Genomic DNA, 14,971 nt, shown 5'->3' with positions numbered 1-14,971 from the left:
GCAACAAACAACATGATGAATTCAGCTAAGTTCAAGATGAAGCATACACTTTTCCCTCCCATGAAGGAAGTCAATGAAAAGCTAGCCAAGTTCATTACTTTGGCTAAAAAGATGAAAGAAAGGGGGTAGAACTATATTAGAGGATCATTTGATGCAAACCCAAGTGGCAAATTCTCCTTCTTGGGTAGGATAGGTGTTTGATTTTGATTGGCTACCATTTTGGTGCCTTTTCATTGGTTGCCACTTTTCCTTTTTTTCATTGGTCCATTGATGAGGTGGCATCTTTTCATTGGCCGATGGGGTGGCAACCCTAATTAGGGTTTCTAGGATCCAATCTGGATCGTTGGTTTCGCTTCTTAATCTCTACCGTTGGTTGTAATTTTGGGCCTCTATATAAGGCCATTTGCTCTCATTGGGTTGGAGAAAATTGTTGCTAAGATAACACCAAAATTGCTTCTTTTTATCATTGTTGTGACGTGCATGGTGATCAAGAACATTTGGTGTTATTGCATGGTTTCTACTTACAATAGTTAGAATTAGATTTCCTTTGAAGTTGCTAAAGTAGATTTTATTTCAAGAAGGTTAGGTAAGAGTAGATGAATAGTTGCATGGTGATATTAGTGGGTGTTTGATAGGGATCTATAACTAGGTCACTAGCATCCTAGCGGCTTGTTGGGAAGTCTTGCATGGTAAACTAGTCCTTTTCCCTTGAATCAATGCATCTATAGAGGTAAAGACGCTGATTAGCTTTCATTAGATTCGATCTCCATCCATTTGCTAATCTTTCCATTCATAGGAGTAGGAGTAGAATAGCAAGTAGTTGAGTAGTCAGACTTCATTCTAAGAAAGTTAGGAAGGTAAAAGTCATTAGAGCATTATTGCTTTCATCACCATCACCATCAACATCATCTGGCACTCATACAAAATCATCACCATCATCCCAAAACCCAAGTCATCCTTGAATGAACAACGTAAGGCCGCCTATGTGATTACCAACAACTCACATCAATAACTGAATTAGTATCCATAAGTGTAACGAACATTGGAGTTTTTCTCATGTTTTCATGAGTATTAACTTTTTAAGAGAGGAATTGAGTGTTTGATATCCCATATCAAGTGTTCAATTACTATATGTTATGTAGTGGTACAAAACTGACCTCAATACAAGGCTAAAGTACTCCAATCTATACACAGAATCCGTATTTGCAACTTCATGGTCAAAAGGATGAGATGCTTCCACGTTAAAGTGATTGGAAATACCTTAATGGGAGCAATGGCTTTAACGAAAGTGTTCATTCATCCACTAATGAACGCTTCCACTATGAGATGCCCTCAAGAAGATAAACATATCAAGGGAAATGAGCACATGATGAAAAAGAGAGAACACGAAGGAATCTACTAACTTTAGGGTCAGTATGATCCTATGATAATATGTAATATTATATCAAGTATGAAATATCACCAGCCACCAAAGGAAGTAGAACTACAACACAATGGAAGAAAAGACACATAAGAATTATGGAGGAGAGTTCTTTTGGGTCAATAACATAGAGAAGAAGTTTTGCTATCTAGAGTGGTGGAGATCAGATCTCCACCACTCTTTCTAGAGTCTTTTTAAATAATAAGAGTTACGAAGGCGAGTCTTTTTGGGCCAATAACATGGAGATTACTCTTCTCACTCATCCCATGATGAAGATGAAGCTTTAAGAGTTATTGGCCCAAAAAGTCTCTGCTTCGTAACTCTTATAAGTAATCTCCACCACTCTTTCTAGCATACCTACATATGCTCCACTTCTTATGACTACTCCTATACAAGTGTCCACTCCTTTGAGTGTTGGTCTTCCTAGCCTTTCACTTCCCCTGAGTGTTCCTCCTACTTCCATACCTTCTTAATACCTTCATATAAAGTGGTCCCTTTTACTTATTCAAACTCTTAAAGCCCCCATATTTTTTCACGTATCTATGTACCAGATTGTCCTACCTACTTCTGGATCTGGATTCAAACTAGTAATGTATCCATTAGTGAATGGATTATTCTGTTTTTCCGGTGGGTTTTTTAAGCTTGACCTTCTTTAATGAAGTTATGTACACACCAGGTTGTGTAAAACTACTACAGACCTTGCTCTAGCTGTACGATAAGACAAAGTCTAGGGACCATGCAAGCATTTTGGCCGAATCTTATTGTCTTTTGCCTGGAATTGTGTCAGGAGGTTTATCTTTCTGGATCTCTTTTTATGCCCGACTTATGAATTGGTTCAGTTTTTTCATGTCTAACATATGAATTGGTTTAGTTTTCTTCATGTTTGGGATATTTCCATTTTCATTGAAGATCAAAATATCAGGATGCATTGCACATTTATTTCCCGTCTGACTGAGTGTGTTCATATTTCTTTCAGCTCATTCTCCTTCTACCTGTTATCATGACTTTCCCAGCTTCTTCCTTTATCATGAATGCTCTCCCAAAAGTCAAAATTGTGCTTTACGTTTTTGGGGTTCTAAAATCTAGAAAGTGGAAAATATAATCAATTTATTTTGATTCATGTTGTTTCCTTGTAATGGTTTTCCTTCAAAAATTGCTTCAAACATTTTTTTTCTCCCTTCAATATATTACCCTGGTATATTTTCCTATTGGCATAACCACTGCACCTTGTTGAGTTACAATTGCTAGTAATATTGTAATTGGAAGTGAAACTTGTAGCCTTTGAGCATATTGTTGTGAGTATGTAACTTGAATACCTTTTTTAAAATCACATTCGTATTGGCAATTAATTGTGAAAGTATTTAAGTTTGGAAAATTGCTAATTTGTTTGACTTTGACTTTCATGTGAACTCTCAATTTAAGACAAATGTTATGTATTAAGGTTCAATTATGTATATATGAATGCATTATCAACCTTATCATATGCATATTTAAAAATTATCAATATTATTTTAAGTTTTCCTATTTTTTATATAGCCACACCTTAAGCCATCACCAAAAATGACCAAAAAATCTGGGACTCTTAAGTCTGCTCACCCCTCTCCCTGTCTGGGAAACTTGGGGTAACAGAGGTCAGAATTATCATCAATATGCTATCCTCTACCTAAATTTCGATGCAGAACACAAATACATACATCGTGCTTCCATGAAATTCCAGCAGAATATGCATTTAGCATTAGTATATTTGAATTAAGTTTGGAAAATTGCTAATTTGTTTGACTTCGACTTTCATGTAAACTCTCAATTTAACGCAAATGTTAAGGTTCAATTATGTATATATGAATGCATTATCAACCTTATCATATGCATATTTAAAAATTATCAATATTATTTAAAGTTTTCCTATTTTTCATATAGCCACACCGTAAGCCATCACCAAAAATAACTCAAAAATTTCGGATTCCTAATTCTCTCACCCCTCTCCCTGTCTGGGAAATTTGGGGTAACAGAGGTCAGAATTATCATCGATATGCTATCCACTACCTACATTTCAATGTAGAACACAAATACATACATTGTGCTGCCATGAAATTCCATCAGAATATGCATTTAGCATTAGTATATTTATCCTCCATGAGGAACAGAGCTTTTGGTTAATGATAGTTTGCTTGGCTTCTCATGATTATAATTCATAACTCTTTTCTCTTGGGAACAAATGATACCTCTTAACAATTTGTTATACAAATTGAACATTTTCCATAGTATATCATCATCTGTTTGTTCTGTGCATGGACCTTGACCATAATCATGTAAAATACAGGATATCATAGAGTTACTGGAAAGCTTGGCTTATTGGTTTTGAGCTAGCTGAAGCTATATTTAAAACAACTTTGTTTTGAGCTACCTTTTTAATAAAATAACTTTTTAGGCAAACCTCATACTCATAGCATAGCTGTTATAAGTTCATTATATGAAAGAGCAACTGCTGCAATATTTTAATTCGTTTAACATGGTAATATCCCCTGCAATGCTGTGCCTTTTTCCCGCTTTCAAGTAATATATTAGATCGCTGATAAGCAAAACACTAGAGTTGTCTATCATCTAATAAAACATAACCAATGTGTTCCACCTCATACATTCATTGTAATTGTTTCACAGTTTGTAGCTTATTGTAGACTGGTGTTGATTATTGACAAATTTAAGTGTTCTGTGACGAATCCATCAGGTGATGAAAAGGGATTTATGGATAATTGTCTTAAATTACAATTTACCATCAATATATTAATGTAACATACCCAATGAATGTTGCATAGCTAATGAATTTTAGAAGCTATTCCTAACAATTGTGGTTTGGCTTTCTGTCAGGGAGTAAAGCTCATGTTTGGCTTCCCAGAATTGTAGCTTCTTTTACATTGGAATCAATTGACAATCAATTTTTGTAAAAACTGAACATTGTTTAATGTATTTCATCTTTCCTTTATTTTCTATGCATGGCTTTGGCCATGAACCTAAAGAGGCGTTATACTGTCACCAACCAACATTGCCTGTCAAGCTGGCAGGATCATCATCTTTGATACCATATTATACGGATATTAATGCTACTACCTTTCATTCCCAATAGCATTATAATATAATATTATCATGATCAATCTTACCAGACTTTTTCTCTTATCTCTTCTTTGTGAAGAGTGTCAAACGTTCTTTAATTGTTCAATTATCAATTTATCAAATTCTATATTATAATTTTATATTCTGCTTGTGTGATTAATACTTCCTTTCCTTCTCTCCTCTTCCCATTCATACCTCCCCCCTTTTCATGCGATTCTTTGTGATAATTCTACATCTCCCACACATCCTTTCAAGAAGGGTGCAAACTCCTTTTGAGGAGTAGTCTTTGTGAAAGGACGCATCTCCAAAACATTCTTCTTTGATCATAGTTTCTTAATAAATGTATATATTGCTTTTGTAAGCACTGTCTAACATAGTCATTGCCTTTTGTTTATCATTAACAAGCAATGTTTATTTTCATAACAAATAGTCATTAAAAAATGCTTACCTCCATACTAAATTGCTGTTTTACTAAGTAATATGGCCTCCACAACTTATTTGCTTGGCACTTAGGACATCTCTCATCCTGGAACACTCAATGCAGGATTAGTATCTATTAGTGCCTGTTTGATTTGTGGAAGATGACAGGAATTGGGTTTTCCATAATCAGGATTTGAAATTTTTTGCGTTTGTTTCAAAATTGGCAAAATATAATTAGAATACCAGACTTCTAATTTTATCTCAAAACCAGGTTATTAAACTTCCAACTAGCAACTAGGAATTGAAACTTAAAACCTGGTTATGCTTTTTGAGGAGTGTAAAAAAATTAGATTGGATTATTTTTTGGAGTTTGTCTTCAACTCCATGTTTATGCATAAAAATGCATCTTTCCACTCATCATCCGGTTAAACAAATGGTACAAATAAAATCCCTGAAATAGGACTGAAGATTTGCAAAACCTTGATTTGGCTAATTCGAGATTTGTAGAAATCTCAATTTCTACAATTCCACAAACCAAACGGACCCTTAATGTTGCGTAGTATCTATTAAGTTGGTTTGATTGCTGTATCATATTATTGTTATCAGCTTAGTCAACTCTGTTTATGAATATAACACTGCTGCTCGTAACTGTGTAGGTTGCTGATAATAATAACACAATTGCTTCCCTTTTGCCTTTACCTAATTTGAACATGATTTGTTGCAAGTTTATTGTGCCACACATATTCAACGCAAGTGCTTGGAAAGAATTGCTTGACCTCGGCATATATTGGGCTAAACTTGTCTAGTAGCTATCATCAGAAATTGGTATCTATGGTTATATGAACTTTTTTTTGGCATAGAAGGCTCCTTCCACTTGGTTTGGTAGGAAGACTAGAGGAAATCGTTTAGCACCCATCCTAGTTCCTTAGGTGAGATTTTATATTCATTATTGGTGTAATCTTCCTCATCGTGGGATGAGCTCTTAATTTGCACATTGCCTAAGTGTTATCATTCTTCCAACTATTTGGTCAATGAGACCTTTTCCCATTAACTGGACTAGGTCTATTGGAGTGGAAAGGGCTGACTATTATATGCTCTGAATTCTTGTATTCTTACCTGAGCTGATGAAGTTTCCTTTGCCTAAGTGCATCCATGAATTATATTATTGAAGGCATCCATAATGGATACCATAGATGACAAACTTGCCAATTAATTGCCGATTTGTTTGAGACGGTGAGTTAATCACAGAAAAAATTGCAGATGAAACTCATCTATTAGTCGGCAACTTTTTACTATAATATCTGCAATTTTTTTATAAAAAACACCCATGCATTTTACTGGCAGAATTAAAATGAAAAAATGGCACAATTAGCTTTCATTTCTGGTTTGCAGCGACTTGAGTGAAGAGAGGAGGAAAGTGGGCTTCCAATTCCTAGCTAGGTGATTGCAAAGTATTGGAGGCGGTTTAGAGTGGATTTAAGGCCAGTGCCAAGAGATACATCTAGGATAGAAAGTGAGCCACACATCAGCAGAGATAGCAAGTGAGGATGCACATTCAAGCCCAGTGCAAGCTTCTATTTCTAGGACTAGACTTTCTAGTTCTTTCCCTTATTTGCTAGTAGAGCTGGGAAGAGGAAGATGTAAATGAAATGATCTATTTACTTCTAGTTTTGTAGAAGTATTTGCTATTTTGCATGAGAATGCAATTTTTTACCTACTTCGTGTTTATATATATCTAAACTCAGCTTTTTTCTTTTGTGTTCTCATTAATTAACTCATTGGATGCATGCTCTCGTTCAATTTTGCAAAAAAAATACATTTCTAATTAAATTTAAGTTATGGAGGATACATTTGCCTATTTATGAATATTGGTTTCCTTGTTCGAATTAATTGTAAGAGAGTTTCTATTTGTTGTTTAGCGCGAATTTGAAGTCCAGGAAAAATTTCTATTCTTATAATATATTATTGTTTATTATTATTATAATATATATAAATAATATATTATTATTATATATTTTTGATTGATAAATTATATAATCTATTAATCATATTGTTATTTGTTATATGTTATTTATTTTAAATTTTAAATTTTCATTTTGATTATCTATTATCAGATATTTTTATGTTAAAATCATAATTGCATAATTGCAATTTCGTTTCTTAGAGATTCCACAAAATTGGTGTGAACAATATTAAGATATTGCTAAAGGGCTTCCAATGGAGGGACATGGCAATTTGTTCTTAAAAACTGAACATTGTCCATCGTATTTCAATCCTTTATTTTCTGTGCATGGCTTTGGCCATGAACCTAAAGAGGCATGGAATCTTGTAACTACTAGAAAGCTTGTATTCTTTATTTTCAGTAAAACTTGCTCTAGTGATGGCTAGTATGATAAGAGCCCCTTCTAAGAATTGCTTGATTGTTACAGGCATCAATAGATGCAGTTGCTGCAAAATTCAAAATCCACAAGTTGTTTGGTTAGAGAATGAATTATCAGAATTAACCATATTTGCTACATCTTGTTTATTTAATGATCTAGCATAACTTTTTTTGGTTCTTTTAGAAAACTACTTGCATGCTCACCTGGTAGTACATCTTGATTGTGGTTGCAATAGGTGATTTTGATGAAGTGTGGAACCATATTGAACTGTTTATGATGTACTTGTCTACTTGGACATTCTTGTGAGCTGTTTGAATTATCTTTTGAGCATGTTTGAAGAAGTGGTATAATTGGATAGGAATTTCTAGCAAGAACCTTTTGAAACTGTCATGCAATAGTTGAATAACAAATTTTCTTTCTGGCTGCAGGATGGAACACAGTGAGTTGAGAGTAATCTTTCCACATAAACAGTCTCACAGCATTTAACATAGGTCCTTATTTTACTTCCATAAGTTTTTGGCCTTGGTTAATGGATTCAAATTGTTTTTGATGGATTCTATTTTATATTTTTTAAGTGCTGCTGCACTTTTGAGAAGCAAGACGTAATTTTAATAGCAGCATTGGCTTTCACAGAAGATGCATGAAACTGGTTTTCTTTAATCCAGTTTTATTGAATAAGCATAAAAGCAGTGATTTGTACAAACACATTAATTATAAGGAATTCGAGGAATGTTCTCAACCATGCTGTGTTTGGTTATTGATGAGGTAACAATAGATGTTTATGAGATATAATCAATATTTTTGTACAATGGTACTGCATTGGTTTTGATTAAAGAGGTCTGCGTGTTTTTGATTTTCCAGATCTTCCATACTTGATTTTATTCTCTTAATTATTATTTTGTCAAGATGAGAAATAATCTTGCAAGATACATTATGCATAATGGCCCTTTGATTTGCAGTTGTGTTTATAGATCTGTGATTTCTGCTATCTTAACTCTTTATATTCTTATAGTGAACATGGTAAGAAAATTTACCAAACATGATATCATGTGTCATGATTGCAATAATTTGCATATCAAGTATACAATAATCATTGGAAAGCATTCAGAAGAAGATTTTGCCAAAGAAGTTCATATACATAGATAGGACACCGAAATCAAAGGGAATACCAGTAGTGTATGCAGACAATTCAAGATGGTTACAGATATAAGTCATATATTTCCACAAAACATAAGTAAAACACACAGAAAGCATACAGTCACAAGTAAGACATTCCACAAAATACACTAAACATCCGTAATACAACTGCTATGTGGTGGAGAGAAAGATGACATCTCAGGCGTGGTACACATTAGGCCTGTGTTTGTTATCCATTTTAAAATACATTTCATCTCTAACATGTGAACTTATCATTACTTAATTTTAAAGGTTTAATTAGGCATGCCAAAATCTAAACAGTTTAAAAAAGCACTTTAGCCAAGAAAAGCATATTAAGTTATTAATCAATAAGCAATGAGATACTTCATAACAAAGTAATAATCTGGAGGAGGACTATGGGCACAGCAGAAAGAAAACATCTTTAGTTTTTGTTTAAGCAAATTTTTGTTTTATGATATTTGTAAGTGGAACAAGTTGAAATTACCCAATATTTGTACTTTCGGCAGTCCCTTTGTCAAACTTTGACCCCACCTGATTTCATGAGAGTTTATTGACGGGCCATTTGTTTGAAAAAACTGACATTTGCATTCTTCACAGAACAACATGACATGGTATCAGAGATGACAAAAATGAAATTAAAACAAAACAGCATGAAATGTTTGTTTGGATTGGCTTCAATTAGATATGGTTACAAAATTACAAAAGTAGAGGGTATTCAATGACCCTTAAAAGTTAGACAAGTTATTAATTTTGTTTTAATTGTTTTTAAAGTTCCACTATTGTAAAGCTAGCATGGATGCACTGATTGCGTTCTCTGTATATAGATTTATCTCTACATTCTAAATCTCTACCCTTCAAATTGTTCATCTTCATTGAAGTACGAGGATGGCAATGATCTTAAGCGGAAGGTTAAGAGTCAAGACTTCTTTAGATCCTTAAAGTTTTGTGATGGATTCCAAGTGTGTTACCAGCGCAAGGATGAATTGATTTATGTTGCCTAGAATCACATGATGTAGCCAGATTGTGGTTGAATCAGAATGTGTTACAATCCAAAGGTAGACCTGGGACAATGTTGATATTCTGTTAGTTAAATCTGATTTACTAAATTTGAGAGCTTGTCTATAATGCAGCTTAATTTCAATAAAAATAATTTAGTTTCACTTGTAAAACACTGCTCTTAGTTTTTCAACCTGTAACTAATTTATAATCAGCTAATTAGTTGTTTTGGATGCTGAATTGCCTCTTTAATCTTATAATTCCCTATTAGTTTCCTATAAATATTTTAGAACCAAATCAATTTAAATTTTCAATGCTGAATGACATAGTTGTATCTTTACAGTAAGTCCATAATATTCTTTATTGCCTTTGCGTAAGGCCAATTACTGTCCTAAAGTGAATTGACGTTGATAACATGTTTTTTTGAAAATGATTTGTTGTCAGATGAGGACATACCCTCATTTACAAATCAAATTTAATGTTTACACATCCTTTTTTTTGATTGATAAATGACCGAAGCTTGGATTAATTATTATTATGTGTTGTAATTATTATTATTAAGAGTGAAGCTAAAGTAGGCTTGAACCCAAGACTTCCCACATGAGAGGCTCACAAGTTACCATTGTGTTGTAGGCTCTTGCCTAATGTTTACATATCCTTACCCTTTTAGTGGCCGTACTATTGCTTGTGGCTGCTACAATTTACAGATTTGTTTTACCAATCTCATACTACATACATGAAATTATTACAAAATATCAATCTTTGTACCTAGTTTGCAGTTCCTGCCTGCCTACCTATTGTCTTGTGAGTCTTCAACGGACATATTCACGAGATAAATTCCTAAAACCTGCACATCTTTGTTTCCTTACAGCTAAGATCACAGTCAGTCTTTCAAGATGGATACTTGAGCACTGCACAAGTAATCATTGCAGACAACTGCTGTTGAGATTTATTTGATGAGTGGGAGTAATAAACCTCGGTATAACCAACTAAATATAAGCATACTGGTCCTAGAAATAGCTCTTAGAAAATAGTCCGAGTTCTGGTGATTGTTTGCTGTGTTGATGAGACATTATTTTCTGCGGATAGCTAAGACAAAGAAAAGCAGGGCATAAACACAAATCTTTAATTTTTATTAATTTATAAGAAAATTCAATATATATTATGATGTTTTATGAGTTTAGCTTGGTATAATATTATAAGTCTATGAAGGTGAGCAATCAAAACCATATATTTGTGAATTTAGTTTTTCTAGAATGCCAGAAAGTGAATAATCGTATATTTGTGAATCCAGTTCCTTTAGTACGACAAAATGCAAATAATAGTATGTAGGTAAGTGAGTGTTAAACATCATATTAAGATGTTTGTTCATTTCGATCTTGTCTTAATAGCCATCAAAGAGGAGTTAGGGGAAATGTATTTCTAAGCCATCAACACCCTTGTTAATGCACAAGTTTATTACCTTCTCTCTCTATATATATGGTTCACTTTGAAGTTATTGAAATAATCTAGAGGTTTTAGGGCGGTCTCAAGTCTAAAATTTAGTTCCTAATTTGGAGTTCTACCATTTCAATGTACATTGATTATACCTTGTGAATCACCTTCAATTTCCAATTGCTCAATTCTATATTTCTGCATATATGTAGGCCTTCGATAAGGGTTTATGTTTCTGCAATGTCATTTGTAGTATCACTTAATGGTTTAGCAAGGTTGCCAATTAAACTACCATCCCATTTATGAATTACACAACCAATCCTAGCAATACGTAGGTTTTCCCTGTAGGCTTCATCAAGGCTGAGTTTATACCATACATATTGTAGTATATTCCATTTATATATCTCTTGACATTTTGCTTTCTTTCCCACTATTTCCATATTGAGGCAGGCCCAAACCATTCATTTCTAATGTTGCAATCCCATTGAGATGATGTCCCCTCAATGTGGTATGGAAGCATAGATCGTTTTCTAAGCAATCATTAGACATTTTCTCATCTTGAAAAAGTCTATGATTCCCCTCTTTCCATATCTCCCAAATGAGAATCAAGGGGGTAATCCTCCATAATTGATGATATAAGCTTGTCCTCTAAATGTTAGGTCAAGACTTTTAGTGGTCTAGTAAGGTGTACGCTTGGGCTGAACTCCATCTTAACTTGTTATATAACCATTGCCAACATTTTGAGATCTAAGGATAGTTTAACCAAATATGGTCGACAACATCTTCTTGATGCTCACATAATTCACATATGGAAGGACCCTCAAAACTTATTCTTAAGAATTTTTATTTAGTCAAAATCCTATTTTGTGAGGCAACACAAAGCAACACACCATTAGGTAGGCTTGCTTTATAAGGATAGTTTAACCAAATATGGTCGACAACATCTTCTTGATGCGCACATGATACACATCTGGAAGAACCCTCAAAACTTATTCTTCAAAATGTTTATGTAGTCAAAATCCTATTTTGTGAGGCAACCCAAAGGAACATGCCTCCTATAGGTAGGCTTGCTTTATCCCAACATAGATCGAGGAGTAGATCATAGTCTTGCTATTACTTATTCTTAATTATGTAATTATATCCACTCTCCACCTTATATTCTCAAGTGTTAGAACTAGTTCAAATTAGCTTATCTATTACAAAAGTAATTGGTAAATACTTGCTTGTTATTAACAGAGACCAGACGATCAATTTATACAAAAGAATGAGATGATGTTTCCTTATGAAATGATCATAAAGAATAGAAACATTCTATTTTAGAGAAAGCAAAAAACGAAAGCAAACTAAAGCTAATTAGATATTTACAATAGATAACCATTAACTGATAATAGATGACTTATCTATTATTGTAATACCCTCCCTTAATGGTCAATCTATCTAACACACCAAGCTGTCCTCTGAATTTGACAAACTTATCAGGACCAAGAGGTTTGGTGAAAATGTCTATAGTCTGATATGTGGTAGGAACATATTGCAAATCTATAGTCCTGTCTTCAACCAGTTGTTGTATGTAATGATAGTGAACAACCACATGCTTGGTTCGTTCATGGAATAGATGCTTTTGTGCTAACTTGATAACGCCTTCATTATCAACAAACAGAGTAGTCAGTCCCATTGGTGACATCTGCATATCCCCAAGCATTTGACAAGGCCAAACAGCTTCACATCTTACCTTAACAGTCCTTTTGTATATCGCCTCTATAGAGGAGAGAGAAACTACCTGTTGCTTCTTACTGGTCCATGTGACTGCATCGAATCCCAAATTGAACACATATCCAAATGTTGACTTTTTTTTATCATCAACAGACCCTGCCCAATCTAAATCTGTGAACCCACTGAGTTTGGGATTAGAACTTCGAGAGTATAGAAGTCCATACTCTGAAGTGCCTTTCACATAACGAAGCACACACTTTGCTGCCATCCAATGATCAGCCTTATGAGTTGTCATAAAACGTGAAATATAGCTGACCGCGAAGCTGATACAGGCCTAGTAGCAGAAAGGTAGATGAGGTTGCCTACTAGTTGCCTGTATGTAGTATCATCAACGAAAGGAGAATCAGACTTTATTGATAACTTGAGACCTTTCTCCATAGGTGTAGATGCAGGTTTGCAATCCTGCATACAAAATTTGTCTAACAGGGCCCTGACATATTTGGACTGAGAGATGAATATACCAGAAGACTATTGCCAAACTTAAACACCTAGGCAATAATGCATGAGCCCAAGGTCAGTCATATCAAAAGACTGGCATAAATTCTATTTGATTCCCTGAATCAAAGATGTTGAACTACTAGTGATGATTAGATCATTTACATAAATAACCAGAAGGATGATGTCACTATCACTAGTTTTGATGAACAGATTTGAGTCTGGAGAACTCTTGAAGCCTTGATCACTGAGGTACTTATCAATTTTTGATGACGGGCCACACCACCCGTGCCAACTCACAACCAAAAATCACAAGAAGATGGAGATAGAGAGATGACAAAAATGCTTCATAAAGCATCATCCATACTTGAAATTCATTACAATTTTCTCCAAATAAAAAGGACTCCAAACTCTTATAATATAAGAGATATTTTCTCACTAAGAGCTTCTACAAGAAATTACATCCGAAGAGCTTCTACTTGAAGAGCTTGTCTTGAAGAGCTTTTACATCCAAAGAGCTTGATTACAAATGAACATAAGCCTTCCTTAAATAGACACTTACCACCCAAGGCATGATTTACCCATAACATTCTAGAATTTCCACAACCTTCTACAATATCCACAACCTTCTAGAATTTCCACCTAAATACAACTAAGCACCACCATGTGGCGCAATTAGAAAATTACATTTGCTTTATGGATCACAACAAATATTAAATGCATGATTTAAAGAACTTTTCACAAACTTCTAAAATGCCACCTACACACCTCGATTAATGGAATAACAACTATTTTTATTATTTTCTATTTATGCCACCTATGCACCTTGAAAATAGAAATTCCTCTTTTCTCTTTTTTTCCTATTTTTCTATTTTTTATTATTTTTCTTCCATTTTTGTCACTTTCTCTCTCCTCCACAATTTTTTTTTTTCTAATAATTTAATTTTTCCATGCAAGATGCTCCTGCATCAGACTCCCTTGGTAGATAGAAAAGTGTGTCCCACACTTTGATGCCAAAAGAAAGATATACATCCATCTTCATCTTCACTAAATGCTTCCACATTTTTTTTCTTCCTGATGCATGATGCTCCTGCATTCGACTCCCATGGTAGGAAAAATTTTGTGAGTATGGATTCACAAAATGAAGTAGGCACTGTTGACAGATTTTTTTCCTCTTCCTCCAACACATAGCTGGAACAAGTATTCGATGCTGAAATTTCTCCTTTGCAATGAACTCTATCCAAGTATAAATCTCATCCTCATCCAATCTTGTTGAATTACTCACACCTGTAATAAATCCAGCAACACCATACCAATCTTTCTTTGCATACCATACATCACGAACAAGATCCTCATGCAAACCATCATTAATATCTTTCAAACTCACCTCAAATTTAGCATCATATAGTTCATAAGAATTTACCTCTTTGACATATTCATCTTCTTCAACTTTAGGTTCGAAAATAATTTCCTCTTCATCCGCTTGCTCTTCCACTGGATCATCTTCCTTTTCCACATCGAAGGAGTTATCAACATCTCTTTTCTGGTGATGTGCTCTTCTCTTCTGCAACTCAACTTCTAATTCATTCACTTGCTTCTGCAAACCAACTAGCAATGATTGTTGATTTCTTGCTCTAAATTTCTCAAGTTGAGAAATCCTTAGAATCCATCCAATCACAAAAGTCATCTTCTTCTTTCTCTTCTCCATAATCAAGTCTTTAGAAGACAAATCTCGTCCAAAACAAGAACCTTGTGCAAACTGCCTCACAGTCGGCGCTCTGTCTACACAATCAAGAACTTCTTCACAAACTTCACCGAACTCAAGGTCCTGGTACAAACTGCCTCA

At 34.3% G+C, this 14,971-nt stretch overlaps 1 protein-coding gene across 2 annotated transcripts in view; it reads left to right on the top strand.

The window, feature by feature from the left end:
• The window catches only part of LOC149570264 (MICOS complex subunit MIC10-like), an 80,206-nt gene extending 72,021 nt beyond the window's left edge, over window positions 1-8,185 (top strand). For both annotated transcript variants that reach the window (XM_089822900.1, XM_089822898.1), the window contains one exon: window positions 7,758-8,185. In XM_089822900.1, coding sequence (XP_089679026.1) covers window positions 7,758-7,772 — 15 coding nt within the window. In that variant the 3' untranslated portion in view covers window positions 7,773-8,185. The remainder of the gene's footprint in view (window positions 1-7,757) is intronic.
• Window positions 8,186-14,971: the final 6,786 nt, after the last annotated feature.

This window comes from Cupressus sempervirens, chromosome 3 (genome assembly GCF_028749045.1).
Source record: "Cupressus sempervirens isolate cs-2001-9-10 chromosome 3, ASM2874904v1, whole genome shotgun sequence".
Classification (NCBI taxonomy): domain Eukaryota; kingdom Viridiplantae; phylum Streptophyta; class Pinopsida; order Cupressales; family Cupressaceae; genus Cupressus; species Cupressus sempervirens.
Note: the sequence above shows the minus strand (reverse complement) of the source record. Positions and strands in the feature narration are given on the sequence as shown.